The sequence below is a fragment of the Phragmites australis genome, chromosome 9 (genome assembly GCF_958298935.1).
Source record: "Phragmites australis chromosome 9, lpPhrAust1.1, whole genome shotgun sequence".
NCBI lineage: Eukaryota > Viridiplantae > Streptophyta > Magnoliopsida > Poales > Poaceae > Phragmites > Phragmites australis.
The window spans coordinates 2,122,634-2,149,161 of record NC_084929.1 but is presented as its reverse complement, the minus strand read 5'-3'; the positions used below and the strand labels follow the sequence as shown (position 1 = coordinate 2,149,161).

At 47.2% G+C, this 26,528-nt stretch overlaps 3 protein-coding genes and 1 pseudogene across 4 annotated transcripts; 1 reads left to right on the top strand and 3 right to left on the bottom strand.

Annotated features, from left to right (window-relative positions):
- Positions 1-405: 405 nt before the first annotated feature.
- LOC133928357 (uncharacterized) lies at positions 406-4,821 on the bottom strand. Of its 2 annotated transcripts, none has more exons than XM_062374653.1 (12): positions 4,644-4,821; positions 4,440-4,506; positions 3,914-4,045; positions 3,683-3,807; positions 3,277-3,398; positions 3,102-3,184; positions 2,740-2,814; positions 2,255-2,368; positions 1,415-1,600; positions 1,230-1,324; positions 1,044-1,141; positions 406-765 (listed from the first exon to the last, which is right to left on the bottom strand). In XM_062374653.1, exons 2-12 carry the CDS (start codon positions 4,440-4,442, stop codon positions 635-637), a joined length of 1,164 nt encoding a protein of 387 aa, XP_062230637.1. In that variant the 5' UTR covers positions 4,443-4,506; positions 4,644-4,821; the 3' UTR covers positions 406-634. The 2 variants fall into 2 exon arrangements, with proteins under 2 accessions (XP_062230637.1, XP_062230638.1); XM_062374654.1 differs by having other exon boundaries at positions 1,415-1,597.
- Positions 4,822-6,970: 2,149 nt separating this feature from the next.
- LOC133929616 (cysteine-rich receptor-like protein kinase 42) lies at positions 6,971-18,417 on the top strand (annotated as a pseudogene).
- A 3,916-nt stretch (positions 18,418-22,333) lies between these two features.
- Positions 22,334-24,384, bottom strand: LOC133929615 (peroxisomal nicotinamide adenine dinucleotide carrier-like). The gene is made up of 6 exons (XM_062376413.1): positions 23,750-24,384; positions 23,507-23,637; positions 23,317-23,371; positions 23,097-23,207; positions 22,559-22,627; positions 22,334-22,483 (listed from the first exon to the last, which is right to left on the bottom strand). Exons 1-6 carry the CDS (start codon positions 23,780-23,782, stop codon positions 22,334-22,336), a joined length of 549 nt encoding a protein of 182 aa, XP_062232397.1. The 5' UTR covers positions 23,783-24,384.
- Positions 24,385-24,815: 431 nt separating this feature from the next.
- LOC133929613 (UPF0481 protein At3g47200-like) lies at positions 24,816-26,312 on the bottom strand. The gene has a single exon (XM_062376412.1). It carries the CDS (start codon positions 26,310-26,312, stop codon positions 24,816-24,818), a length of 1,497 nt encoding a protein of 498 aa, XP_062232396.1.
- Between the last annotated feature and the right edge of the window lie 216 nt (positions 26,313-26,528).

The window sequence follows — 26,528 nt, the reverse complement described above, 5'->3', positions numbered from 1 at the left end:
ACCGACGAAATCCACAAGGAAAAAGTAGAGTTGAGAGCATGTCCCAGTGAGGAAATGCGTCGAACAGCTCCGTCGCAACGCAGGAGCGGACCGAGCCTGGACACGACGAGGCGGAGCCTGGCGTCAGAATGTCGACGACGACCAGTGAACTAAGAATGCCTCTGCTAGACTGAAGGAAGAAAGGACTCCCATTTTCCAGGACGCTTCTTGAATCAGAAGGAAGAATGAGCGAGAACGATAATCATACTGTCTCAATTCGTCAGTCGTTAGGCTTGGCAAGCACCACCACCTGAAACACCAACGCTAGCTGCCGCGAGCAAAGCATGCATGCACCGAGGGACAAGTGTTCTCATTGTTCATACAAGTCACTAACTTACGTGCTGCAAGATGTGAACCTCGGGAATCGGTAACACCAAGGTGTAAGGACATGCATAACTCAAATAGTCCTGGAATACACGGCAACATATAGCAAGCACAACAACCTTTTCATCTCAGCACATGTTTCTAATATATGTTCCTAAACTGCATCTACCATTGACTCCAACCATTTGGCAGGGAAAATGATGCGAAAATATTGGTTGGCATTGGCAAGCCAGCGAAGGCTTTCTAATGATCCTTCTTTACACCGTCATCATTAACTCGAAGCAAACATGCTATCCTGCCATCCTCCCTGAATATATTTACCTCGCAGCTGCCTGAGGACTTCCATCTGATCAGCTGATGCTTTTTCAACAAGGAATACTTCATCCCACATCCTTCTCAGTTCTAATCGGGGAAAAAGATGAAACCATCAATTAGAAGAGTTCATTAAAAGATGTTGTCCAACTATTGAACACTAAGAAAATAAACAGTCTTCATGTGTTTTTAACTCAATAATCCTACAAGAACGCCAAAATATATTAAACTACTATTCCCCATTCCCCAGCTAACTCATTTAGCAGTTCCTTTTATGGTTTATCAGCCTTCGAATAGTACGAGTCTAAGAGGTAGCTGAGCATGATGGGGGAAAAGAAAGGAGTTTAGGGGCACAAGTTCAAACTTACCAGATTTGTGCATGGATGAGAGGCACATGATTATCAAGTCAAAGCGTGGAACTTTTGCCAAATTCTCCAAAATGCTAACAGCTAACGCTGCATCATATCTGAGTGTGTAATAAGTACAATTATATCAACCAAGGCCCCGACTGGCATAGTGCAAAAGGACTACTAAAAATTAACAAGTGAGCGCACCGGAAAATTGAGGATGCACACTTCACAATTTCAATAAGAAAGGCTGCGGAAAGTGAGTTCTTAAAAATCTCTGGTAGGCTTGCTGGTGGAATTGACTGCTTGCAAAACAAGAAGGCAGGAAATTACGCATCAAGATTAGGTAAGCAAAGGTGCCAAAAAAAAGAAGAAAAGGGCTACAAATAAACCTTTAATAAGTGTATTTGCTGGGCAGTGTCATCAGAAAGAGCTCTCCAAGAAACCTCAAAGTCATAAGCTGTCTTTGGTGTCTTAATGCTTTTTACAGTGCTGGCCAGATACCGTGAAGCAGCACGCGATGCAAGATCTTGAACTGAAGCTTCTGACCCGGGCTTTTGTTTAGCATCTCGAGACTGCTGCAACAAATATTTGACACGAGGCATAAAGAAACAGAAATATTTCCATCGAACTGTAAAAAACAAACACTTCTGCGCCATCACAATTGCATTAAACTCTTAAAGAACAAATATGTGCCTCAAAACAGAACTCTTAGTGTAGTCGGCATTCAGTGATGTAGTTCCATCTTGCAGTGGGCAGAGGAGGGTTTGCCCCTACTCATTCAAGATTTTCCAACCACCTGCACCATCATGCTCCACTCCAATGTGAATAGCACATAGCTCAAGGGTTAACTAGCAGTTAGCGGCCTTTTTCTCTGTTTAAATTGGGAAGCTGTCTGTAGGAAGCTAGTTCAGGACTTCAGGTAAGTTTAAAACAAGTACAGAATTTGAAAACCTGTTTCAGTTGAGGAGAGCGCATGAGTTTTGGGAACTCCTATAAATATATGAGGCAGTAGTTTGCTTAACCATAGATATCAGTTTTTAAAAGCAAAATAGAAAATACACATGCTATATCTTAGAAAGATTGCAAGCAAAATAACCTAAATAACTTGCACAGTAAATCCTATAGTACGTATATGATATAGGTGATTCTAACTATGCCACGGTATAACATCGATAAGTACCAACACAGAGATCATGGGTGTTAGTCAGAAATGCTGTAGAAAGAAAGACCTGCATGACACTGTTATTGATGATTACTCCAGATCCCCCTTTAGGCCTTCCACCTGCACTCTCTCTCATCTCCATTGCAGTTCCAATAGGTGAATCAACTTCCATGAAACTGTCCTGTAGAATTAGATCGGGAGATCTGGTATATAAGTCCAACAAAACATGTTGGCTAAAGCCTAAACAGACTAGATGGAATGCAACCAAGTCCAACAAAACATGTTCGCTAAAACCTAAAGAGACAATGCGGAATGCAACCAACTCTTCAAGAAACAGAACAAACAGCAAAGGCCTAATTCGAAAGGGCAAAGCCAAGCCACGTGCATGACTTGCACTATACTTACATAATTTGTTAGACAATGAAAACCATGACTTTACTTATTAGAAAACTCAAAACTGTAGTCAACTGGTAGCATTGAAGATATGAATAGTTCATAAACAAAAATAACTACAAAAGTATTATGGCACTGTATAACTGCACTTGAACCTACCTTCTGGGAGATAGTCGGTGGATGAGAAGTGCTGTCCTTTTTATCAGCTAGCACTGAAGCTTTCTTCGCCATTTTCTGCAGAATTAATAAGCCAATCAGTATTCTTGAGAGAGACAATCAAAAACACATATATTCTCTGCAGAGGTCGTCCATGTGGTTATGCTACCAAGAAATCACACTTACAACCATTCCATATTGAAAAGACATTTTACCAATCACACAAACAAAAACATTTATAGTCTCTAAGTTCAAATGAAATTTTATATAACCAAAGACCAGTAAAATTGCCAGAAAGCTTAGTTAACACAAAAGGTGTTTTGCTAAGATGTTCGATGTAATGCTTTGAAGTAGAGTTTCTTCACCTCCATGTGCAATGCTTTTATCTCAGAATACTGCTTCCTCAGCTCTGCATTGTTTGGATCAAGACTGATGGCAAATTCAGCATCTATACACATAATTGGTGTACAATACTGGTCAATATTCACACATACAAAATTAAAATTTAAAACAAAGAAAGGAGGGTTACAACATGGATACCATCCATTGCTTCCTTAAGCTTCCCAAGTTCTTTTCTTGCAGTAATTCGCCGTGAGTATGCTTTAATATAGCGATCATCCAGATTCAGAGCTTCAGTGCAATCGTCCTCTGCCTTCTCAAATCTAACGAATTTCATATATCACCAATATAAGACATCACCCAGATAGCAACTCTTGGAAACACAACTTCCAGGTTCCACGGCAGTTAAACAAAAATATGAAATATATCACAAATAGCATAAAGGCAACAATACACAAAATATGCCCTGTTCTACAGTCTAAAATTGCTGATACCAACTAAAATATGATGACAGATTCAACTAAGGTGAACTATTTGCAGTTAAAAGCACAAGTAGTGAATAATAACATTTGCTGAAGTGAATGCATACGGTCTCACAGTGACTTGCCTTCTTAGTTTAAGATATGCCATAGCTCTATTTGCAAAAGCCACTGCTGTAGGAGACAACCCAATGCTTCTTGAGTAGCACTCAATAGCTTCAGAGAACTTTTTCTGTTTGAAATACTCATTACCCTAGAAACAATATACAGAAAACAACAGGTTTAGCATCAACAAGGCTTGTCTATGCAACAACCTAAAGTTCTAACAAAATCACCAGAGATTTAACACATATTCCAACCTGTTCCTTTTCTGACGCAGCATCGGGCATTGGTTCATCGTTTAAGGAGCTTGAATACTTCACATAGTTGTACCGATCACCAAGATTTCCGGTGGAAGCTCCCGAAGCACCATTGGATCTCGCTTTATACTCCTGCAAAGGTTATTTTTTCACTTTTAAGCCACAGGTCCAAAAACATGACACAACACAAGCACTCAATAGAGAGGGAGTGAGCAAAAAAAATTGAAGTTTTTAAGTACTAACTATAGATAATAGTCGAAAGTGCTGCCAATCCACTCATCTTTAGCAATCACATGGGAAATAACCTCAAACTACGGTCTAAGTTAAATTCAGTTCTTCACCAATTAAAGCTCGCCATTTTGACTGATAGCAAATTCTGCACTCCAAGCACTAAAGGCATAAATTCTTCATTAAACCACATTTGCGCTAATCACCAAGATTCCCTTGGTATCTAACCCTCAAGCTGCGGAAACAGCTGAGGCTCACACTTCTTCACTAAAAGGGGGTAGTCCATGAGAGCTTTTACCATATCTCCGCCGCCTCTTACTCCCAGATCGTGGCCGTCTTAAACTTGCAAGTTATCCAAGAAGCCCCTGAAATCCATATTGAACTGTTGTCAGGAACAGAAGAACCCACATATCCGAGACAGCCAAGAACGGAACCGCCACGAAAACCCAAGAACAGAGAAGCAAACACAAAGATGAATAGAAAAATCGTGGGAGAGCATTACGTGGGGGTAGTTCCTCGCCCTCAAGCTGGAGCTCGGGCAGCCGCACGAGGAACGGCGAAGGGAGGTGGCCGAGGGCTCTAGAGTCTCGACGAGCCGTCGAGGTGGGGAGGACGGGGTAGCCCGTAGCCGGAGAGCGTTCGCTGTGGACTGTGGGCTCCGATAGTCCAAGGGACCTCCGGTGGTGGATCGGCGATTGGTTTTGCGCGGCGTTGGCTGGACCGAGGCGGGGAGAGATTGGGCTGGTGTGGAAGGTCGATGACGGACCAGCGCGCTGGGCCAAGTCGGCCCAGGTTGCAGAGAGAGGAGTGAAGGTTTTCTTACTTTCATTTTCCAAATTTAACATAGGCGCCGTTTGAAAAAAAATAGCAAGAATTAGGCTTATGTCGCATGCTGGAAGGATTTAAAAATAGTAAGAATAGGTTTCTGTCAGGCAGGTGACGAGCCCTACGTTTTAATGGTTAAAAAATTAATCGCTTCGGTGAGAAGGCTACGGTAACAGCCATATCCTCCTATTAACTGTTGGAAGAGCGAGGCCAACTGAAAAAGATGTTGCCTATAAGCGTGGCATGGGTCTCCCTAGCATGATAAGTAAGTGAGCTGCACGTGCCACGCGTAGCAATTAGGCGGCCGGCGTCAACCTCAGAGGCCGCCGGAATTCGCTGGCCGGCCGGTGTCCATCAATCTCAACCAGTGTCAACGCCCGCGTGGCGATCGATGATTGATGCTGCGTGTGTTTACCATTCACAAACAACTGCTTAGCCCACTCCGGATACCCTACTTGTTTATGTCTTAAATATTAAATACACGTCCATATAAAATAAAATTTAATGTGACAAACAATTTAATGATAAAAGAGTATGGGCTAGTGTCTTATAGAAAAAATAAGTTAGTTCCAAACCATATAGACAATAAATAACAAAACATATATTGTGAAAAATGTAATGTTCTCTATATATATTCTCATATTTATCTATTAGTCATACATAATATTTGTTGTGGAAAAATGTAATGTTCTTGATATATGTTCTCATATTTATCTAAATCCCTTTATCGGTTTATTCTTGATAGAGGTGTAAGAAGCAAGATTAGTGGGAGGATATGGAAATATAAAATCCCTAAGAAAATTAAGGTTTTTCTTTGATAAATGTTTAACAATAGACTCCAAACTGCAACCTCGCTAAAACGCAGAGATTGGAAGGGTAGCGAGTGCGGTTGTCTATGCGGCAAAAAGGAAACTACTGAGCACATTTTTTTCAGTGTGTCCTTGATAAATTCATATGAAGTGTGATCAGAGAGTATTTTAGATGGGTGGACCAACTCAAGTCCCTTGATGACCTTGTTCTTGGTCATTTGATAAATAATCTGAATATACTCGCAAAATTACGTTGCTTCTTTTTTTAGGTCTTAGATAGGCTATGTGGCGTGCTCGTAATAAGATGACGATTGAAAAGATTTTTTCTAACAAACTGATTGATATTCTTCTTAAAGGTCTTTCTTATTTACAAAGTTAAAAAATCTCGTTCAAAGAGGGTGACAAGAAAAGGAGTGGTCCATCAACTTTCAGCCAAGCTATCTTACCCAATCTGATGTGGTCGAGTTATAGCTTGCTTATTATGTCTACTATGTGTATATGTGCTTCTAGAGCTCTGACCTGTTTGATGTGTATTTTGCTTGATGTATCTAGTGGGATTATGTCTGAAACTTGTTTATCAGTGGTCCTAAGGTCTTTAATTTGGTTTGGTGCCTCTCGGTACTTTGCTATTGCATCTAGCGATCTGGTATATGTGTACTGTTATATTACTTTCAATAGAAACAAAGCTCGTTCTCCTATAAAAAAATGTTGTGGAGTATTTATTACTGGCTCAACAGTCAACACACGAAAACACAATGGGTTATATATGTAATCATAAGTTGATCAGGGGCGGACTCAGGCCCATGGCAAGCTAGGTTTCAGCCCAGGCCATGGGCCCAAATTTCCATTGAAATTACTATAGAAATAATAGAAATTTTTACATCCAAATCAGATTTGAATGGGCCAGCCTGAGATGTAGGGCTGGTTCCACCCCTGCGTTGAACGGACATGCATGTCTAGTTTTTTGTTCTACATGAGTAGATGATGAATTGTTAGTGACTAAGCCAGAACTGTAGCAATTTTTTCTTACTAAAAATCAAATGAAAACACGTCCATTCTGCCACGTCACTCCAAAGAAGTAGCCAGCTGCAACTTCCACCAGTTCAGACCGCAAACACACGACGGGCATGCCACGCCACGTACAAAAATGAAGCCACGAACGAGACATTCGCACGCGCGACACGAGCGCGGCGCCATGCAGCGGCGGCGACCAGGAAGACCGCGCCACCCCTTGCTCCCGGCCGCGGCCGTCGTCCACCTTCTCTTCTTCTTCGCCGCCACCGCTGGCGCAGATAACTCGGGCACGCCGGCGATCCTGGCCACAGTGTGCGGGACCACGCCGGCGGCGGACCCGGAGGCCTTCGACGTCAGCTTCGTCAACACGCTGGAGATGATCTACCAGAACGTCACACGCCACGGCTTCGGCGCCGCGGCCACCGTCAGCGGGATCAACACCGTCTTCGGGCTCGGCCAGTGCATGGCCTACCTCTCCCCCACGGACTGCCAGCTCTGCTACGCGCAGAGCCGCGTCAAGCTGCACCACTGCCTGCCCGCCACCGGCGGCCGCATCTACCTCGACGGCTGCTTCCTCCGCTTCGGCCCCGACAACTTCACCGCCGTCGCCACCGACACAGCGGTGTGCTCCAACTCCACCATGCCCGCGGCGTCCGCGCGGGGGTTCGCGGTCGCCGCGGCGGCATTCGTGCGGGACGTCACGGCTGCCGCGCCGGGCGCGAGGGACTACTACTACTCGTCGGCAGCGCCCGGGGCCGCGCGGGGGGCACCGCGGGCATACGCCGCGTCGCAGTGCTGGAGGTCGCTCAACGCCAGCGCGTGCGTGGAGAGCGCGCGCGACCGGGTGGCACTACCGGAGACGGCTTCTTTGCCGAGTGTCTCAGACTTTGCCGCGTGCTTTTTATCGGGCACTCGGCAAAGAGCCTCTTTGCCGAGTGCCAGCGAGAAAGAACTCGGCAAACATCTGGCACTCGGCAAAGAGGCTCTTTGCCGAGTGCCATAGAGAAAGAACTCGGCAAAGAGGCAATTTGCCGAGTGTCAGAGATAAAGAACTCGGCAAACATATGGCACTCGGCAAAGAGGCTCCTTTCCCGAGTGTCATTTTTTGACACTCGGCAAACCCTAATTTTTTTTTTTCACTTTTGACCTCTAAACTTTTTCTGCAGTCCTCATACAATACCTGGTACTCCATGTTCCAATGTGGCACATTTCTCGGACTTTTTCTATATTTCTTTAATTTATTTCAATTAATTGAATTTTCTTGGATAATTCAAATTATAACTGCTAGTCATTCGAATAATGAAAAAAAAATGAATGAAAAAATGATATTCATGTTATTTAGTATAATGTGAGGCCGTATCCAGGAACAGACCATAAATTTCGAACATCGAGTTCACGAAACATGACCACGAACTTGCGGTCGAGTTGTTTTTAAATTGTATAAAAAGCAAACGAAGTTCGAAAATCATGAAACTTGTCAAGATGTCATGATATCATATGTGGAGGCTGTGATAAAAATTTGAGAAGGTTTTGCACAAGTTGTCACGTACGATGCTTGCAAACCGAAGAATCTACGAAGAAACCTGGGTAAACTTCTTCGGTTTGCAACGGTTACAAGTATCGTACATGACAACTTGCGCAAAACCTTTTCAAATTTTTATCACAGCCTCCACATATGATATCATTACATCTTGACAAGTTTCATGATTTTCGGACTTCGTTTGCTTTTTATACAATTTAAAAACAACTCGACCGCAAGTTCGTGGTCATGTTTCGTGAACAAGATGTTCGCAATTTGTGGTCTGTTCCTGGATACAGCCTCACATTATACTAAATAACATGAATATCATTTTTCCATTCATTTTTTTTTTCATTATTCGAATGACTAGCAGTTATAATTTGAATTATCCAAGAAAATTCAATTAATTAAAATAAATTAAAGAAATATAGAAAAAGTCCGAGAAATGTGCCACATTGGAACATGGAGTACCAGGTATTGTATGAGGACTGCAGAAAAAGTTTGGAGGTCAAAAGTGAAAAAAAAATTAGGGTTTGCCGAGTGTCAAAAAATGACACTCGGGAAAGGAGCCTCTTTGCCGAGTGCCAGGACGTCTGGCACTCGGCAAAGAATTTCAAATTTTTTAAAAAAAACCCCTCTTTGCCGAGGGCCAGATCGGGGGCACTCGGCAAAGATTTTTAAATTTTTTTTTAAGAAAACCCCTCTTTGCCGAGTGCCAGATCGGGGGCACTCGGCAAAGGGGGGATTTAACCCCCGGCCGGCCCACGCACCGCACACACGCACACACGCCCCGCCGCCGCCCGCGCCCGCGCCAGCCGCCCCCGTGCCCGCGCCGCCCACCCCGCGCCAGCGCCACACCGCGCCCGCGCCGCCCACCCCGCGCCAGCGCCGCCCCGCGCCCACGGCGCCCGCGCCCGCCCGCGCCCTGGTGCGCCGTGCGCACCGTGGAGGTGCTCCGCCCGGGCCGCCCGCGCCCGCGCCGGCCCCGCCCGCGCCCGCCCGCGCCCTGGTGCGCCGTGCGCACCGTGCAGGTGCTCCGCCCAGGCCTCCCCTGCGCCGTCTTCACCGGCGACGCCGACGGATCTTTGGGCCTTGCCGCTCGGGCCCTAGACCGGTTCGGCGTTCGCCTCCTCCGTCCGCCGCAGGTACGGCGATAGAGTCCTGCTGTCCTAATGCATAATTTAAACCTTTGGTGCTGTATAAAAAAAAGACCTTGGTAGTCGGTAGTTTTGGTTGGAGACTGTTCATGGAAGAAGTGTGATTACCTTCCTAGTTTGCAATACATCGTGGATAAAGCTAGAACCATAGTTAGAGGGAAAAAGAATGATGACATTGTTATATATATGTGGTTGGATATAATCTTGTGCATGTCGGCCATCGTGCCGTTCATATATATGTGCATGTCGGCCATCGTGCCGTTGGATTTCTTGCAGGTTTTGGAAACCTCACCGTGCAGGGGAGGTGCTGCCGAAATTTTGTATTGACAGTTTTATGTTTCTTTTTTTGCAGAGAAGAGCCAGTCGGAGCGGCGCCGGAGTACCTCGGCGACCCCGATCGCCTTCCTTGCCGCTGCGGGTCTGCCTGCACCGCGTCGCCTCGCCACTGCACCGACCCGCCACGGCCCCGCTAGCCTGACTCCACCGCCACCCTAGGTATAACCCCTCTTTCCGTATCATGGTCGTAGATCACGTAACCCAGTTAGGCGTCTCCCGTTCGAAAGAGATACGGTTGGAAATATGCAGATATTTCCATATCTAAAACCGTATCTGTTTCGAATTGTCCACGTTTTTTGGACAGCCCGCGGATGCGTAGGTGGGGTTAGTTTCCATGGTCTGCTCCGATCCGAGACAGAGTTTCGGCATCATCTCCCTGTTGTTCTCCGGATACACACTCTCCCTAGCAGGACGTGTATTTGGAGAACAGCGGGGAGGTGCTGCCGAAATTCTGTCTCGAATAGGAGTAGAGCATGGAAACTAACCTCATCTACGGATCCTCGCGTGGGATTAGGACCTATCCTCACCTATTAGATAGTAGGAACGTCGTGTAGATGCAATTGATGTTTATATTACTCGCCGCTATATATGTTAGAGGATGGAGGACCGTGAGTGGATGTACACGGGCCGCGCAAGTCAGGGTCAGGTCACCAATGAATGGATCGACAAGACCGATGCTTTCTTGGAACGGGCATTTGGCGTGGCTGCTAAAGGAGCGAGTAAAATTTGTTGTCCCTGCAGCAAATGTGCAAACAGGAAAAGACAAACGAAGAAGGTCATGGGGGAACATCTTTGGAAGAATGGATTTACGGCGGACTATACCCGGTGGGTCTACCATGGTGAAGCCGATCGTATGAGAGAGGAGGTGGTGAGACCACGCGTCGAGGATTATGATGCTGATGCCGGGGTAGCAAACATGTTAAATGACTATCACGAGGCACAGTTCGCTGAAGGACGTACGGAGGAGGAGCCAGAGGCAACCGCAAAGGCGTTCTATGACATGTTTGCCGCGGCACAGAAGCCCCTTCACGGCCAGACAAAGGTTTCTCAACTGGATGCCATTGGACGCATAATGGCTTTAAAGTCCCAGTATAGCCTGAGTCGAGACGCCTTCGATGGTATGTTGACAGTTATTGGCAGCCTGCTTCCGGAGGGTCACCTTCTGCCAAAGAGCATGCACGAGTCACAGAAACTCCTTCGTGCACTTAAGATGCCGTATGAGCAAATACATGCTTGACCGAAGGGGTGCGTCCTATTTAGGAAAGAATACGTGGAAGCAAAGTACTGTCCAAAGTGTAAATCATCTAGGTTCCTGGAGGTAGATTCTGGTGATGGCCAGAAGAGGCAGCTTGACATTCCCGTGACAATCCTACGGCACCTTCCGTTCATACCGAGGATCCAACGACTATACATGACCGAGGAATCCGCGAAACAGATGACATGGCACAAAAATGGCAAACGATACAATCCTGACAGGATGGTACATGCATCCGATGGTGAAGCATGGACCCACTTTGATGGCATTCATCATGAGAAAGCTAAAGAGGCTCGTAATGTACGTGTTGCGCTGGCAACAGATGGGTTCAATCCTTATGGAATGATGGCTGCCCCATACACATGTTGGCCCGTGTTCGTTATCCCCCTCAATCTCCTCCCCCGGCATATGCTTTCAACGACAGAACGTATTCTTGTCGTTGATAATTCCTGGACACCCGGGGAATAATATGGGTGTGTTCATGGAGCCTGTGATTGATGAATTGGTCCGTGCTTGGGAGGAAGGGGTATGGACATACGACCGAGCTACAAAGAAAAACTTCAAAATGCATGTTTGGTACCACTACTCCCTGCATGACTTCCTGGCGTATGGGATATTCTGCGCCTGGTGTGTTCACGGGAAGTTCCCATGCCCAGTATGCAAGGAAGGTCTGAGGTTCATTTGGTTGCAGAAGGGTGGCAAGTATTCATCGTTCGACAAACATCGGCAATTCCTCCCTCTTGACCATGCATTCAGACGAGACATCAAGAACTTTACGAAAGGTGTCGTAGTGACAGACCCTGCACCACCGATAATGACTGGTGCCACGGTTCGTGAACAGATAGATGGTCTCGAGGTCAATCCAGAAGGTGGTTTTGTGGGATATGGTGAGCAACATATGTGGACTCATAAGTCGGGCTTGACTCGGCTCCCCTATTTTGATGACCTTCTCCTTCCACACAACATTGATGTAATGCACACTGAAAAGAATGTTGCCGAGGCACTTTGGGCAACAATCATGGACATTCCTGACAAGTCAAAGGACAACGTTAAGGCTAGAGTGGATCTGGCAACGATATGCGATAGACCAAACCAACATATGAAGCCTCCTAGTCGCGGCAAGACATGGAGAAGGCCTAAGGCCGATTTTGTCTTGAGCAAGCCCCAAAGGAGGGAAGTACTAGAATGGATCCAGACGTTAATGTTCCCTGATGGGTATGCAGCTAATCTGAGGAGGGGAGTGAACTTATCTACTATGCGAGTCTTAGGGATGAAGAGTCATGACTACCACATATGGATTGAGCGGCTTCTTCCGGCGATGGTTCGAGGCTATGTCCCTGAGCATGTCTGGCTAGTGCTGGCAGAGTTGAGCTATTTCTTTCGCCAGCTTTGTGCCAAGGAGTTATCTCGGACCGTGATTGCTGACTTGGAAAGAATGGCACATGTGTTGCTCTGTAAGTTGGAGAAGATCTTTCCACCCGGCTTCTTCAATCCGATGCAGCATTTGATTTTGCACCTCCCGTACGAGGCACGAATGGGGGGGGGGGGGGGGGGCGTGCAGGGCCGTTGGTGCTATCCAATCGAGAGATGTCTAAAGGTTCTTCGAAAGAAATGTAGAAATAAATGCAAAATCGAGGCTTCCATTGCAGAGGCATACATTCTGGAGGAGGTGGCGAACTTCACAACAACATACTATGGTGACAACCTCCCTAGCGTGCATAATCCACCCCCTCGTTACAATGCTGGCGAAAATGAATCGAACCTCAGCCTTTTCCGAGGCCAACTCGGAAGCGCAAGTGCATCGACCCCCAAGACCTTGAATCATGAAGAGTGGCGCCATATCATGCTATACGTGTTGACCAACCTTGACGAAGTGGCACCGTACATGCAGTAAGTTCTCAACGAACTTGTTAAATACGCCGTCACTATTCTGCATCCAACCCCCTTGTTTCTCGTTGGTACAGGGAATTTCTTCATGAATTCTGGCGTCAATCAAGGGATCCTACCCCGCAGCAGGTAGATACCCTTCTTAGACAGGGTGCGGGAAATGGAATGCCCGATTTCATTTCTTGGTTCAAACGGAAGGTACCGTCCAATTTAGCTCGTACGTAGTTTGACATTCCAAGTTACTCGTACGTGCGAATAATATAACGATGTATCCTGCTTGAGCTTGCAGGGCCAGAGGGATGCGTCTATGTGTGCCGAGTTGAGACAGGTTGCCGATGGCTTTGCCTATAGGGTCAGGTCATTTTCTGGTTATGACGTGAATGGATATCGCTTTCGCACAACAAGCTACGAGCAGAGTCGGCCCAATCGAAAAACCACAAGTTCTGGAGTTTTTACGCCCGGCGTTGATGAGGTCGAGTATTATGGAAGAATTGAAGAAATATACGAACTCAAGTTTCATGGTTCCAAACCTTTTAATCCCGTCATATTTAAATGCCATTGGTTTGATCCTGAAGTAACGAGACGGACATATTGTAATCTTGGGCTAGTCGAAATTCGACAGGATTCCGTCTTACCAGGAGACGATGTCTATATTGTGGCCCAACAGGCCACGCAAGTTTATTATCTCCCATATGCATGTCAAACCATAAGGCATCTTAAGGGTTGGGATATTGTGCACAGGGTATCGCCACACGGTAAAGTGCCTGTCCCAAACGATGAAGATTACAACTTAGACCCAAACACATATGACGGAGAGTTCTTTCAAGAAGAGGGACTAGAAGGGAGGTTTGAGATAGACTTAACCGAAGCGATCAGAATGGAAGTAGACAATGAAACGGTTATTGAAGAGGACGTTGGAGATGAGGTGCAAAATGTGAAGGACTTACAAATGCTTGAGCGATTACATTTAGACAATGACAATGGCAACATTGCTCATTCGGATAGTGTTGATTATTTCGACATGATTGATAGTGATGATGAGACTTATGATCCAGCTAATCCCGATCATGAAGATTATTTCTAATACATGTAATACTATGTTATTTTGTAATTACGTTTTGTTTATTTTGCATCTCTTTCTAAGTACTTCTTGTTTATCTGTGCTTATTGGTTTACTCTTTTTAATTGCAGGTGATTGAACAAAGATGGTGGGCGGTGGGATGAGGAAGCTAACGTCCTTGTACCGAAGGACAAGGAGGAGCAGCTGCAGGAGGGAGTCGTCGCCTGCCGCCCCGTCGCGTGAGGAGGAGGAGGAGGAGCAGGTGCCCCAGGAGGACGCCGAGGAGGCGCAGGAGGACGCGCTGGAGGAGGCGACAGCAGGGGGTTCCGCTTCCTCTAGTTCGTCCAGCGTCTACTTGCGAGGTCCCGCGAGCCTCCCTCAGCGACCGATACCTCGTGAGAGACGCCCGCTGATTCGACCCGAGGGGGAAAAGTAAGTAACTTTAGATGTTATCACTACTTTATATGATATGTTGAATATCAAAATAGAAATTGGACGATTGTTAATCACTTGGGCAGGAACTGGACGATTGTGGCGAGTGGAGGTGCTCACACACGCCAAGTCAATGGCATCCTCGGTCTTCTGTGCAAGGAGCACTTCCCTGGCCTGGTTGAGTACGCCGGAGTGACGGGGCCGGCCTACTCGTTTGACCACTACGCCGCCGCCCCCGATGCTGCAGATCGGGCCCGCAGGGTATTCAACAACAAGGCGGAGCGGGTGAAGCAAGAGCTGTGGGTAAGTCTTCCTCGCACTACATTGCTCAATACATCGTATTTATTGGACATTCTTGAAATAATGAATGGATACATCGTGTTTGTATGCAGGATTTCTTTAGATGCCAGGACGGACATGAGGCCAGGGCGGATGCGGTGGCTACCAAATGCTGCAAAAAACTCGTCGTGGACATGCATTACGAGGCACGCATCCAGGCCGTCGTAACTTACCACGGGACCGTCGTTGGAACGAAGGTCACCAAAAGGGACGCAAGAACCATGACGCTGACCCGGGACCAGTACCTGCAGGTAAATACAGAACATTAATATTGATTCCTTTTGAGATTAAGTAGGCTTAATTTCATCTTCTGATATGTCATGTACTTGATGGCCTGTAGATGATTCCTTATTGGTGCGCCGCGCATCCCCAGTGCTGGGAACAGATGGTGGACAAGTGGTGCTCACGCGAGTGGGAGGAGACGCGCAACTTGTGCCGGGAGCGGCGTTTGATGATGCCAGGTGTAGCACACCATCAAGGCAGCCGCAACCTCAGCGGATACGCACAAACATGGGTACGCGAATTCATTTATTTATTCTAACGCTCAATTCTGCATGATTTCTAATCATCTTGCTGTTTTTCTCGCAGTCGGCGTCACATGGTGGCCAGCCTTGCTCCATCTTCAAGGCATTTGCTATGGCCCACAAGGGCAAGGCGACGTCCGACGTCGACTACAACCCGGAGGACGGGCCCGAGGCGTACAGCAATGCGACCGTCCACAACCGCCTTAGTGAGTACACATCGATGGCAAGGGAGGTCCATGGGCCAGAGTACGATCCGAGCACTGAGGACCTTGATGGAGAAGTCGTCATGAGGGTGGGAGGAGGCAAGAAGCATGGGCGATACTGGATTGGCGACAGCGCAATCGACTCGGCCGCTATTCCCAGTCTCTCCCAGATTCGAGCAAGCAGCACGAGCACGAGCCCGGCCATACGACCTCGGAAGGACACTTCACACCACCGGGTGGAGGCACTCGAGGTTATTCCTGGTTTATTCGTCGTTCATTGGTTTTTTCATACCTTTCCTTTGCATTATTGTAACATTATGGTGAATATATTGTAGGCCCAGCTGGAACAAGAGAGGAGGATACGGGAGCAAATGTAGGCGACGATGGAGGCCGAGCAGCGGAGGATGGTGGAGATTCTTCAGTACATGCAAAGTATTGGCGCCGCTACGGGTGTGGCTCCGCCACATTCGCTATTCGCTCCACCTCCACCTCCTCACTATTCTACTCCTGTGAGTATAAATGTTTTAGTTTGTATGTTCATGCTTACGGTCAAACCTAGTGGAGTATGAAAGTTTTATTCATGTATGGTATATATTTATCTTGTCTCACACATGCAATCTCTTCTCCTTTGTGCAGAATCAATCGGTGGCATCGAACGATCCTCATGCTTCAGCGAATCATTCACCAAATCAGTTTCATTGACCATCTTGGTGATGATACTTGTGGTTGTTAATGGTACTTCTATTTGCAATTATGGTTGTAGATGATGGAGCACTTGGATTACTTGTGAACTTATTTGTGATATATTGTGAGACATGTGATGTTTGTGATATATATGTGGTGTTGGTGATATATATGTGCTGTTGATGATATATATGTGATGTTGGTAATGTTTGTTATATATATATCTGTTTGTTTGGATGGGATGTCAAAAACAAATAAAAAAAGCTGTTGTCAGTCACTTTGCCAAGTGCAATGGCCATGACACTCGGCAAATTGACAACATGCTTTGCCGAGAGCCACGGTCCAGGCACTCGGCAAAGATGGCCTGTTTGCCGAGTGTCCTCCAGGTGGCACTCGGCACAGACGCCACCTTTGCCGAGTGTTTGATTCACTGGCGCTCGGTAAAGCGGAGGCCTTTGCCGAGTGTCAGCTTAGCACTCGGCAAAGCCTTTGCCGAGTGCCCGATAAAGTGCACTCGGCAAAGAGGTCTTTGCCGATAATTTTTTTACCGAGCGCCCTTTGCCGAGTGTAGCACTCGGCAAAGCCTTTGCCGAGTGTATATCGTCCTTTGCCGAGTGCCTGAGGCACTCGGCAAAGAAGCTGTCTCGTACGCTAGTGCCTGCCGGCCGCGGCCGAGGGGTACGGCCTGAGCGCCGGGTGCGTCGTCAGAAGCTAAAAATTTATTACAAAAATTAATAGTAAAATATTAGAAACCAGAAAAGCTAAAAACCTCAGCTCAATCAAACAGACCCTGGATGCATTGCAGCAGCAACTGAATATGTCGCGTTGTTGTGTCGTGTTCGTCTATTTTGCGGCGCGTTTCTTCTAATAGCAGTAGCAGTATTGTGATATTTTTTGTGTGATTGCAATAGCATTTCTCTTCTGACATGATGGCGTAGGGTGTGCTGCCAGACGGCCGGGAGGTCGCTGTGAAGCGGCTCTTCTTCAACACGCGGTAGTGGGCCGACCAGTTCTTCAACGAGGTGCGCCTGGTCAGCCAGGTGCAGCACAAGAACCTGGTCAAGCTGCTCGGCTGCAGCGTCGAGGGCCCCGGGAGCCTCCTCGTCTACGAGTACCTCTGCAACACCAGCCTCGACAAAACAAACCCCTAGCTGCTGCATCCTGAATTTTCTCCATACCTGAAAATGTGGATGCATTTCTGATCTTTCATGCTCGATGACGATGCAGATGCGTTTAAAAAGAATGCGCTGGATTGGGACCGGAGGTTCGAGATCATCCTCGGGACGGCGGAGGGTTTATCGTACCTCCACAGCGCTTCCGAGATCAGGATCAGACATAGGGACATAAAGGCCAGCAACATACTGCTGGATGAGAGGTTCAGGCCGAAGATTGCCGATTTCGGCCTCGCGAGGAACTTCATGGAAGATCAAAGCCACCTCAGCACCGGCCTTGCGGGAACTTTGTAAGTCCAATTCCTTGAAACATCGTAAAACAATCGCACGATTATGCGGTGGAGGGAGAAAATTCTTGTGCCAAACCGTGCAGATATGTCTGAAGAAATAGCACTCACCGTTCCAAATTTTTTGCACAGTGGATACATGGCTCCAGAGTACATCGTCCACGGGAAGTTGACAAGAAGGCTGATATATACAACTACGGCGTGCTAGTCCTTGAGATCATCACCGGTGTCACTGTAGCATTTCAGGAAACCTGATCAAGCTAGCACTACTGTCATTCTTCAGATGTGGAAAAACTACAACGCAGGCACCCTGATAGAACTGCTTGATCCAAACCTTCGCGAGCAATGCTCCGAGGAGGAATCTCTCAAGGTATTCCATATCGGGCTACTATGCGCTCAGGCATCGCCGAACCTTAGGCCACTGATGTGGAAGGTGGCTGAGATGCTGAGCAGTAGAGATAAGGTGCTTCCCCAGCCTACTCAGCCTCCGTTCATCAATGTTAAGGGACCGAATGCGACTTCTCTTTTGATGAACTCTGACAAGTCACCGCCCTCCCTGAACCAGTTATCGGTGTGCGGGGTGTAGGCCAGGTAAAAGGTGTGGATCATCTTAACATTTTTCCTCATATTAGGATGCGTTTGACTTTTTACGGTCATGGATCTTTCATCGATCTGATCACGGCCCTGAATTGCTACATATGTAAGTCTTCAAAAGAAAGATTCCTATTTGTACGTAAACATCTAGAAAATGTTGGATCTTAGTATTTTCCAAACATTCAGAGCATAGTCGTCTTGATAATTGTCGCAAGGAGTTTTGTTCCGTTATAACCGTCACATGCATAACTGAAACTGATATTCACCAAATAAACATGGACATGCAATATGCGAATTAGTTCAAAAAAAGTAATTAAAGCAACAGATAAAATAGGTCATCTTTTTTTAATTTTGCACTTTTGCCTTATACCTTTCACGGGGATAGTGATTGATCACCTAACAACAGAAAAGACATTCTCATACTTCTCCATCTTAGGTCGACAAAGTCCATCACAAGAACCCATAGATTGGATCGCACTTGCCATCATCTCACAGATACAAAATTCAAAAAAAGAAATCATCTCACAATAAAGCAAGTAAAAGTCAGACAAATCACTCGACAATATTGACCGAGAAACACTTCTTGCTTCTGGATAGAGTGAGACATAATCAGCGTTAATTAACCGCCGCATTTGCGTCACAAGATCAATCAATTTCCCTTTTCAAAAGTCAAACACATGGATAAGTTGAGAGAGAAACCAAGACTTGGGAGAATTGAGATGGGCAGGCAACTTGAGAGCTGAACAAATGAAGCCCACGAATTCCTTGTCTGATCAGAGATTCAGAGCTGCTGCTGCTGCTTGGAATGCAACACTTCTGACTGTGTGATCTGGTCCGGTCGTTGTCGATTTCTTTATGCATGTCAAAACTTGCTGCTGAGAACGAGTGAAATGATCAGCCAAATGGCTTGACTAGAGCTGAAAGAGTATTGATGAGCAAGTAAAGTGTTTGCAGCCGTCCAAGATGGAGACGGTTGAACAACCAGCATCAGCGTTCGTTGAAACTGAAGGCAAAATGCAGAAGACGTTTAACTCTACTGCCTCACACCTTTTTTCCCTTTCCCGTTGTACATATCTATAAAAGGATTGGAAATAAAATGATGCATGTAATGTGTGAACTGTGAAGCGTTGGCTGACAAGTTGAGGATGTTTTGACGGGGAGGATATCAGGAGAAGTCAAGATAACGTTTGAAAATGGTGCAAATTCTATTAGATCTAATTATGAACTTAATTCGCATAAGCATTAGCCCTAACATCAAGACACCACCTTGAAGCGGAAGCATGGACATACTGGTGTTCGGAGATACCATTAGTGAGCGGTGAGATGCAAAGAGTCGGTGTAGGTGTACACGTTGGTGAAGTTGATGCTGGCGTGACGCAGAGCTTGGTGGAGACCGTGGCGGCGCATGAGAACGTTAGGATGCACGAGCCGAGATCAATTCCAATAAATTCTTTAAGAATAGTATCCACAAGTTTTCAGGCCTTCTAAAAAAATGTCAGCTATAGGCAAATGTGTGCTTTATGTCTAGACAAAGTTTCAAGAACAAAGACAAATTTTAGGTGTAACAGTATAGAAAATCTGACACATCCAGCCATATACGTGACGTTTCTTGAAGAAAATTGAGTTCAGATACAGGTAACTGCAGCGAAGATGCTGAAACAGAAACACCATCTCGTTACTTAGCAGTGCTGGTTCCGGTGTTAGGGGGGAGGCGATCGAACATAGATGGGGGTCAGATTTTGGGGAGAGAGTTGAGATGCCTGGGCCTGTGACATCACTTTTTGTTTTTTTTTTTTAAAGCAGAAGAGCTGCGTTTCATTCATTAGGAAAAAAAAAGGCCAGTACATATCCGGAAACAGAACCAAAACAAAGAAAAAGAAAAGCTATCTAAGCGTATATGTACAAGCTATACAAAGCGCAGACTCAGTTGCTAAGACAGTTTGGTGCCCACGACCACCCAAAGATTGAACTCTTCCTTGATGAGAGCGCTTAAGGTGTTGATGGAGAGGTAAGTGTTCTCCAAAACATATTTGGTTCCGTTCTTTCCAAAGATGCCAAAAGGTGAGGAGCATGAGGCTTTGGAGTCTCTGCCGAAAGGCTGGTGGCGTTGAGGAAATGTAGTGCCTCCACCATTGAGAGAAGGCTTGTGGGGTACCCTGTGGTGAGATGGCTGTTTGGCAATAACGCCATGGTGGTCAACGCTGTAAAATGTTGTGACTCCGCATAAAACGGGGAGAGACTATTACGTGAGATCTCCTTGTTGACACCTAGTAATACAACGACACTCTTAACGTACGATGCTTATTTGGTCTTATTACATCGTCGGCAAACTAGCTTAATTAAAATACTTGCCATACCTTGAGTTCGAAAGGCAATAAAATGAAAGCAGCGTTATATTATTAGCTAGTACCATAGCAGTACATTCTAGCAGTGTAGTTTGCTGCTTGTGTGCTGTAGCAGGAGGATGTGAGAAACACATGGACGGGGCCGGGTATAGTACGTGCGCAGTAACAGGTACAATACACTAAGTAGTCATTAGAATATACCGAATGTTCTGGTAGGATATGATTTGATTGTAATCTGTCTGATACGATTCAGTCTTATATCTAGAATTATCTTGCGATCCAAGTCATGTACTCTATACAAACACACCTACGAGGCTCAATGACATTTATAATTATCGTAATATATTCATCTTTCTATAAGTGGAAGCAGTGCCCTAAGCATGCATGCATATATGGGGTAAGAAGATAAGAAGAAATAAGGTGATTGATCGCGAGGTAGGTATATGCATACATGAATACATGATATGATACATACTAGTTAATTGCCCATGCGTTGCAACGGCAACCGAAAATTTCACGAGATAACATGTGTCGCCATCGACTTCATATTGCAGTACCAAGTGTCACTCAGTTTCTCATAGTCATAGCCCTACACAATTCAAAGGAAAAGCGAGGAGACAAGGATACCTCGAAAGGCAGAACCTAACTCACCAAGTTTCAAGAACAATACGTCGAGCTCGTACCACATGCGCAGACAAACAAAGTGCAAACAAACAAATTTGTTCATCAAGACGTGCAACCAAAGCGAGCAACTCGGCTTTAAAAACTTTAGTAGTTCATCTAGCAGCTGTTGTTATAGGCATACAAATCACTCCAAAAATATTCAATCACGATATATAGATAAATATTAGGCACTGAACGTTAATGATGAGCTTATAAAAATAATGTGTTATGCGTCAATCGACTAACATTACCAATAGTCATGGACAAATAGTACGAAAATAAAAAACAGTTCATATAAACATGTTACAAAAGCAAGCTGAATGTGTAACAGCTTGACATTAGGCTATTCTAGAGACTACCAGACTTCTTTTTAGGTTGCATTTTTACGTATAAGGTAGGGATGCCCTTAAGGTTGCTCTGGCCATAAGTATTGTGCTATTTCTGTGTTGGTCTCTAAATAAGAATCCCCTCAAGTAGCTACTTAAAGAACTACGGCACTTTCAGCAACTTACGGTGTCTGCCTATAAATCCAAACAAGGGATTTGCAGGAGTCTACCACCATCGGGAGCTTAAATGGATTTTGAAGAGTAATTTGTTTTTATACCTTAGATTACGACTGACACATGGTTTTCAAAGTAGAAGATTTTATCGTATAAACAGAGCAAGCTTCAAAACCTCAATAATTTTGTAACACTAACCTGTGAACATATAGATAATATGTGGTTCCTTTGAGGAAGAGCTTTTTCACATATGAATCTTCGTCATCGGATGGTTTAGGAGCCTTTCCTGTGTCCTTCTCTGGGATAGCATATGCCATTTGGACAGATCCACCACCAAGATTGACCACACCAACTGTGTCTGCGTAAGTCTTTCCCAATTTTCCCAACAGATAATTGACAGTAACCTATTTGAACAAAGAAGAGTGATACTTGTTATTTGCTCCTGGACTGGAAATCTGAACACAGACGCACAACTCATGAGCAACCCCCTACTATGTCTTCTTGCCTTATTGTATTGGACTTGAATGAGTTACAACTTATTCTCTTTTATACATCCATATTAATTGAACTGGTATTGGTCCTAATAATCAGTAGAGGCAATCTCTACCACTGGAAAAGCAAAAGCTTACTTCAAGAGCAGTCAGTCCATCAGCTCCCTTCAAATTTGAGGCCCGTCTCTTCTTCAATTTCTTCAGAAGAGTCTCATACAACATGAACTGAATTGCAGGATTGCTAACCTATAACAGATGAAATTGTGAAACCTCCATTGTAAGACTATTAAGCAAAAGAAAAGGTGAACAACAGTGACTTACCATAATTAGAGATGGAACTACCCCTTTCCAGAAGCCCAGCACTCCAGCTTCTTTGTAAAGCTCCTTAACCTGCAGCTAGACCAAGTCAAACAACCATCCTCCAAACTAATGTATAGTCATTTGCAGTTGCATGCGGCATTATGTTAAGATCAAATATACCATGGAAGCCTTACAATAAAAAAACAGATTCTAGTGAAAAGCATGAAATACATTGTTCTTCGTCTTCCAAAATTAATATTATTTCGCTTGTTCCTCTAGTGCTCATCGCAACAGGGCACTCTCCAGGTCCATTCGTCCCCCTATGCAAATATAACACATTGCTAACAGGAACCATTTGATTTGCATGATGATTATCTGCTTATAGTCTATATCACAGCTGTGGTACAGGTTTTCCATTTTTTTTTTTCAAAAAAGGGACACGGTAATTGGCAATGTATAATTGCACTAATAGAGTATGTTGTCCTACAGGAGAAATGAATTGTTATTAAGAACGAACAGAGTATTTTATCCTACAGGAGAAATGTTGTGAGTTACATACAACATCAATAGTTTTGTAAGGGGTGTTTTCAGTTGTAGCAGCTTGGAGGGCCTTGTCAAGAGCACATGTCAAACCCTGAGGGCTTTGCTGTTTGTTTGCCTTTTTGTGTGTCTGCAGAAGAGAACGAATTGTTATACCTCAAATGTGTTGCTAAACGTTTTCCACTCAAAGCAGGTAGCTGATAAGGGAAAATAAAAAATCAAACTGTGCATTTGCTTACTTGCATTCGTGTAACAACAACCCAAATTGGGTTTGTGAGCAGTACATTGATGCAGCTGTGAAAAAATAATGAGATAAATTGAGCAAACAACACATAAGGTTGATAACCACACAAGTTACAATAATTATGCCTGGGAGTAGACAATGCAATGTTTACGTCAACAGAAGGTGCTCAGCTAAATTCCAATTACCCAGACAGGGCAGCGACAGTGAGAGACTGGAGCATCCCGACTGACCCATCGCCAAGCCCTCTCCTGGATCGCTCAAGGGCCTTCGCCTCTGCCCTGTTCCGGAATATTTGGTAGAAGTAGTAGTAGACACCCTAATAGACAAAGCAATTAGAATTCGCGCAAACGCCCTTGACGATTCAGATGCATATCGACCATCCCAAAGCAAGGCAGGAAGCTGGTGAATCAATCAATGAGCGAACAAACCTGCGAGGCCGCGGTGCCCACGAGCGAGGGCATGAGGCCGCCGTACAGGCGCTCCCATCCCTCGTGCTTCACCACTTGCCACAGCAGAAATCAGGGATCGCAGCAGCATTAGGCCTGGATCCGGTTAGATCACTGAAATTTCGGGCGGAGAAGGAAAGAGGGGCGAGGAGATGGACCAGGTATAGCTGGCGCGCGGCGCCGTCCTTGAACGCCGGTTTAGAGGGGTCGTGCTCCATCTGGCAGACCGCGCGTGCTTCGGTGGACGGAGACCTCGAGGGTGCGGCGGTGGCGCTGGCCAGGAGGGGGTTTGGCGGCGCCGAATTCGGGGATCAGATGGCACCCATCAGTGGGGACGAAGATGAATAGGGAGCCCGCAGGGCGCCAGCCTCCGCCACGGCCACCCCGTATCCGCCTTCCCCCGCGAGCGCGCGTGCGTGGGGCCGAGGAGAGGAAGAGATGCGGCGTTCGGATCCTTGGCTATGGAGTGCGGTGAAGAGGGCGGCGCGGAGGAGGTCAGGAGGAGGACGGCACGGTGGTCTAGGCGGCAACGCCGTTGCCGGCGGGGTGGTGCGGGCGGCGAGTCGGTTGGATCGGCTGCTGGATCGCGCGCGGGGTCGTGCGGGGGGCAGTAGGGCGGCGCGGTTTTGCAGGGGGCGCGCTCGGAGGGGAGGGGGGGGGGAGTGGGCTGGCGCGTGCGGCGGCCCAGAGGCGCGCGGGATTGGCGTGCGTGCGGACGGACGAGCGGAACAAGGACGGACGGGAGCGAACCATACGAAGATACGATGTACTGTACATTTTTTAAGCAGTAGAGATCCATATGGTCCGGTCCGCGTATATATGATGACGTGTGAGTGTAACTGGATAAGACCTAGAAAGGCAGCTTGATTCCCTCCTCGCTCGCGGGAAGGCTAACTATTATGCATTGCTTCATCCAGTTATGCGCAAGGCTGTATGTCTTCAGTTTCCAGGATTTTCTTTTTAAGATATGACGAACCCTCCTCTTGTATGATGATGGAGTAGCTAGTAGTCAGCATGCAGTGTTATTGATCTCTGAATCGTTTCTTGTTCATTTATGCTTAAAGGATGCGTAGATCTGGAGTATGTTAAAGACGAAGGTGACGAAGGCGACGATCTCGGCGACGATGGCCCATGGCTCGTTGAAGTAGTTGCGCTGAACGTCCGCCCACATCCTGAAGATCGGGTGCCGGCTCCGCTCCCACAGCTTCCCCAGCATCTCCCCCAGATAGCTCTTCTCCAGCTCCCCCGCCGCATCGCTCGCGGTGCCCACCTGCCGGAAGAGCCGCGCCACGTTCTCCTTGCTCTCGCTCCCCGCCGTGCTGCTCTGCACCACCTCCGCCGCCACCAGCACCCCTGCGTCCTCCGCGGACTGCACCATCTTCGCCATGAGACACGCGTACGCCGACACGTCCCCCGCCCACTGCTCGAACGCCATCAGGTTCAGGAGCAGCGGTGCCGTCCGGAACTCGATCCGCAGCTGCGGCAGACGCAGCTCCTCGTGCGTAAGCTTCACGGCCAGCGGCACCGGGCCCAGCACCGACGCGATGCCCGCCGCAGCCTTGTTGCTCCTGCCGCCGCGCGCTTTCTCGAACAGCACCCACATCCGCTTCAGGTCGCTCGCCGACGGCAGGTCGTCCCGCAAGTATCTCGCGCTCCACCGGCGCTCTCCGCGCAGGGTCGGGTACAGAAACGGCACCAGGAGCAGCAGCGAGAGGCGCCACAGCAGCCGCGCCACCTCCTGTGCCATCACCAGCACCGCGGTGTCCTTGATGCGCGGCGGCGGCTCCCACCTGGTGCGCGCCGCGGTGACCATCGCGTGGAGCAGATGCAGCATATGGGAGACGCCGTCCGCGTTCGGCAGTCCCTCGCTCATGTCGCGGCCCTTCTCTCCGGCGAGGTAGAACAGCACCAGCTTCATGAGCAGGACCGGCGGGTCGTAGCCTGTGGAGTTGAATTCCGGCAGTCTGGTGCTCTTGATCAGGTCGACGAGGACGAAGAACGGTACCTGGTTCTCTGCGAGGATGAGGTCCACGGAGAGCTGCGCGGGGCCGAACGGCATGGCGTGCAGCGACGGCTCCTCCAGGCCAATGAAGACGTTGACGAGGTGTTCGATGACGAAGCAGCCGTCGAGCACCAGCATCTGGATGAAGTCGTCGGCCGTGATGTCATCGACGTCCTCGGAGGCGTACATGGCGCGGGCCTCCTGCTCGCGGGCCGCGACCAGGCGGATGTAGCTCTGGATGACGGCGAGGTGGTCCGCGGGGTCGGGGTGGCCGCGGGAGATGAGGCTGTTGAGGTAGGCCATCTTGAGCCGGTTGCCCTGCTGGAGCCCGCGCTCGGCGGCCCTGGCGTGGAGCGGGCCGATGGCGACGAGCCCTGGCGTGTATGCGTCCGGGTTTTTGTCGCGGACTTGGACCGGGACTCGGGACACGCGGTGGGTGGTCACCGTGATCCGGTGCTGCTCCGTCGCCGCCGCGTCCTCCTGCTGCTGCCTCAGGCGGCGCGCCAGCCATTCCACGTGCACCGTGATGTCGTCCCCGGCCATGTTTATCTGTCTAGCTACCTATCCACGAGGGGTGCCGCAGCACTGTACGCGATCACCATGGATGCGCGTAGACATGTATTATATAGCTCGCATGAAATCTTAACTGGGAATGGTTACAGACGATGACGAAATGGACACGCAAGAATTTCAGCATACGAGCTCTGGCGTGATCTCCTGATGGCATCGATGCCAATATAATATACGTAGCTTCCATCG

What these genes read in the sequence shown, in the direction of transcription:
- LOC133928357 (XM_062374653.1), bottom strand. An exon ending in TAAAAGCATTGCACATGGAG is followed by an intron (nt 2,815 to 3,101) that starts GTGAAGAAACTC and finishes TTAATTCTGCAG; the next exon opens with AAAATGGCGAAGAAAGCTTC. An exon ending in AGCAAATACACTTATTAAAG is followed by an intron (nt 1,325 to 1,414) that starts GTTTATTTGTAG and finishes TTTTGCAAGCAG; the next exon opens with TCAATTCCACCAGCAAGCCT.
- LOC133929615 (XM_062376413.1), bottom strand. Translation starts at nt 23,782, where the DNA reads ATGCCCTCGCTCGTGGGCACCGCGGCCTCGCAG. An exon ending in TGGGCACCGCGGCCTCGCAG is followed by an intron (nt 23,638 to 23,749) that starts GTTTGTTCGCTC and finishes TTTGTCTATTAG; the next exon opens with GGTGTCTACTACTACTTCTA. An exon ending in TAGTTCCATCTCTAATTATG is followed by an intron (nt 22,484 to 22,558) that starts GTAAGTCACTGT and finishes CATCTGTTATAG; the next exon opens with GTTAGCAATCCTGCAATTCA.
- LOC133929613 (XM_062376412.1), bottom strand. Translation starts at nt 26,312, where the DNA reads ATGGCCGGGGACGACATCACGGTGCACGTGGAATGGCTGGCGCGCCGC.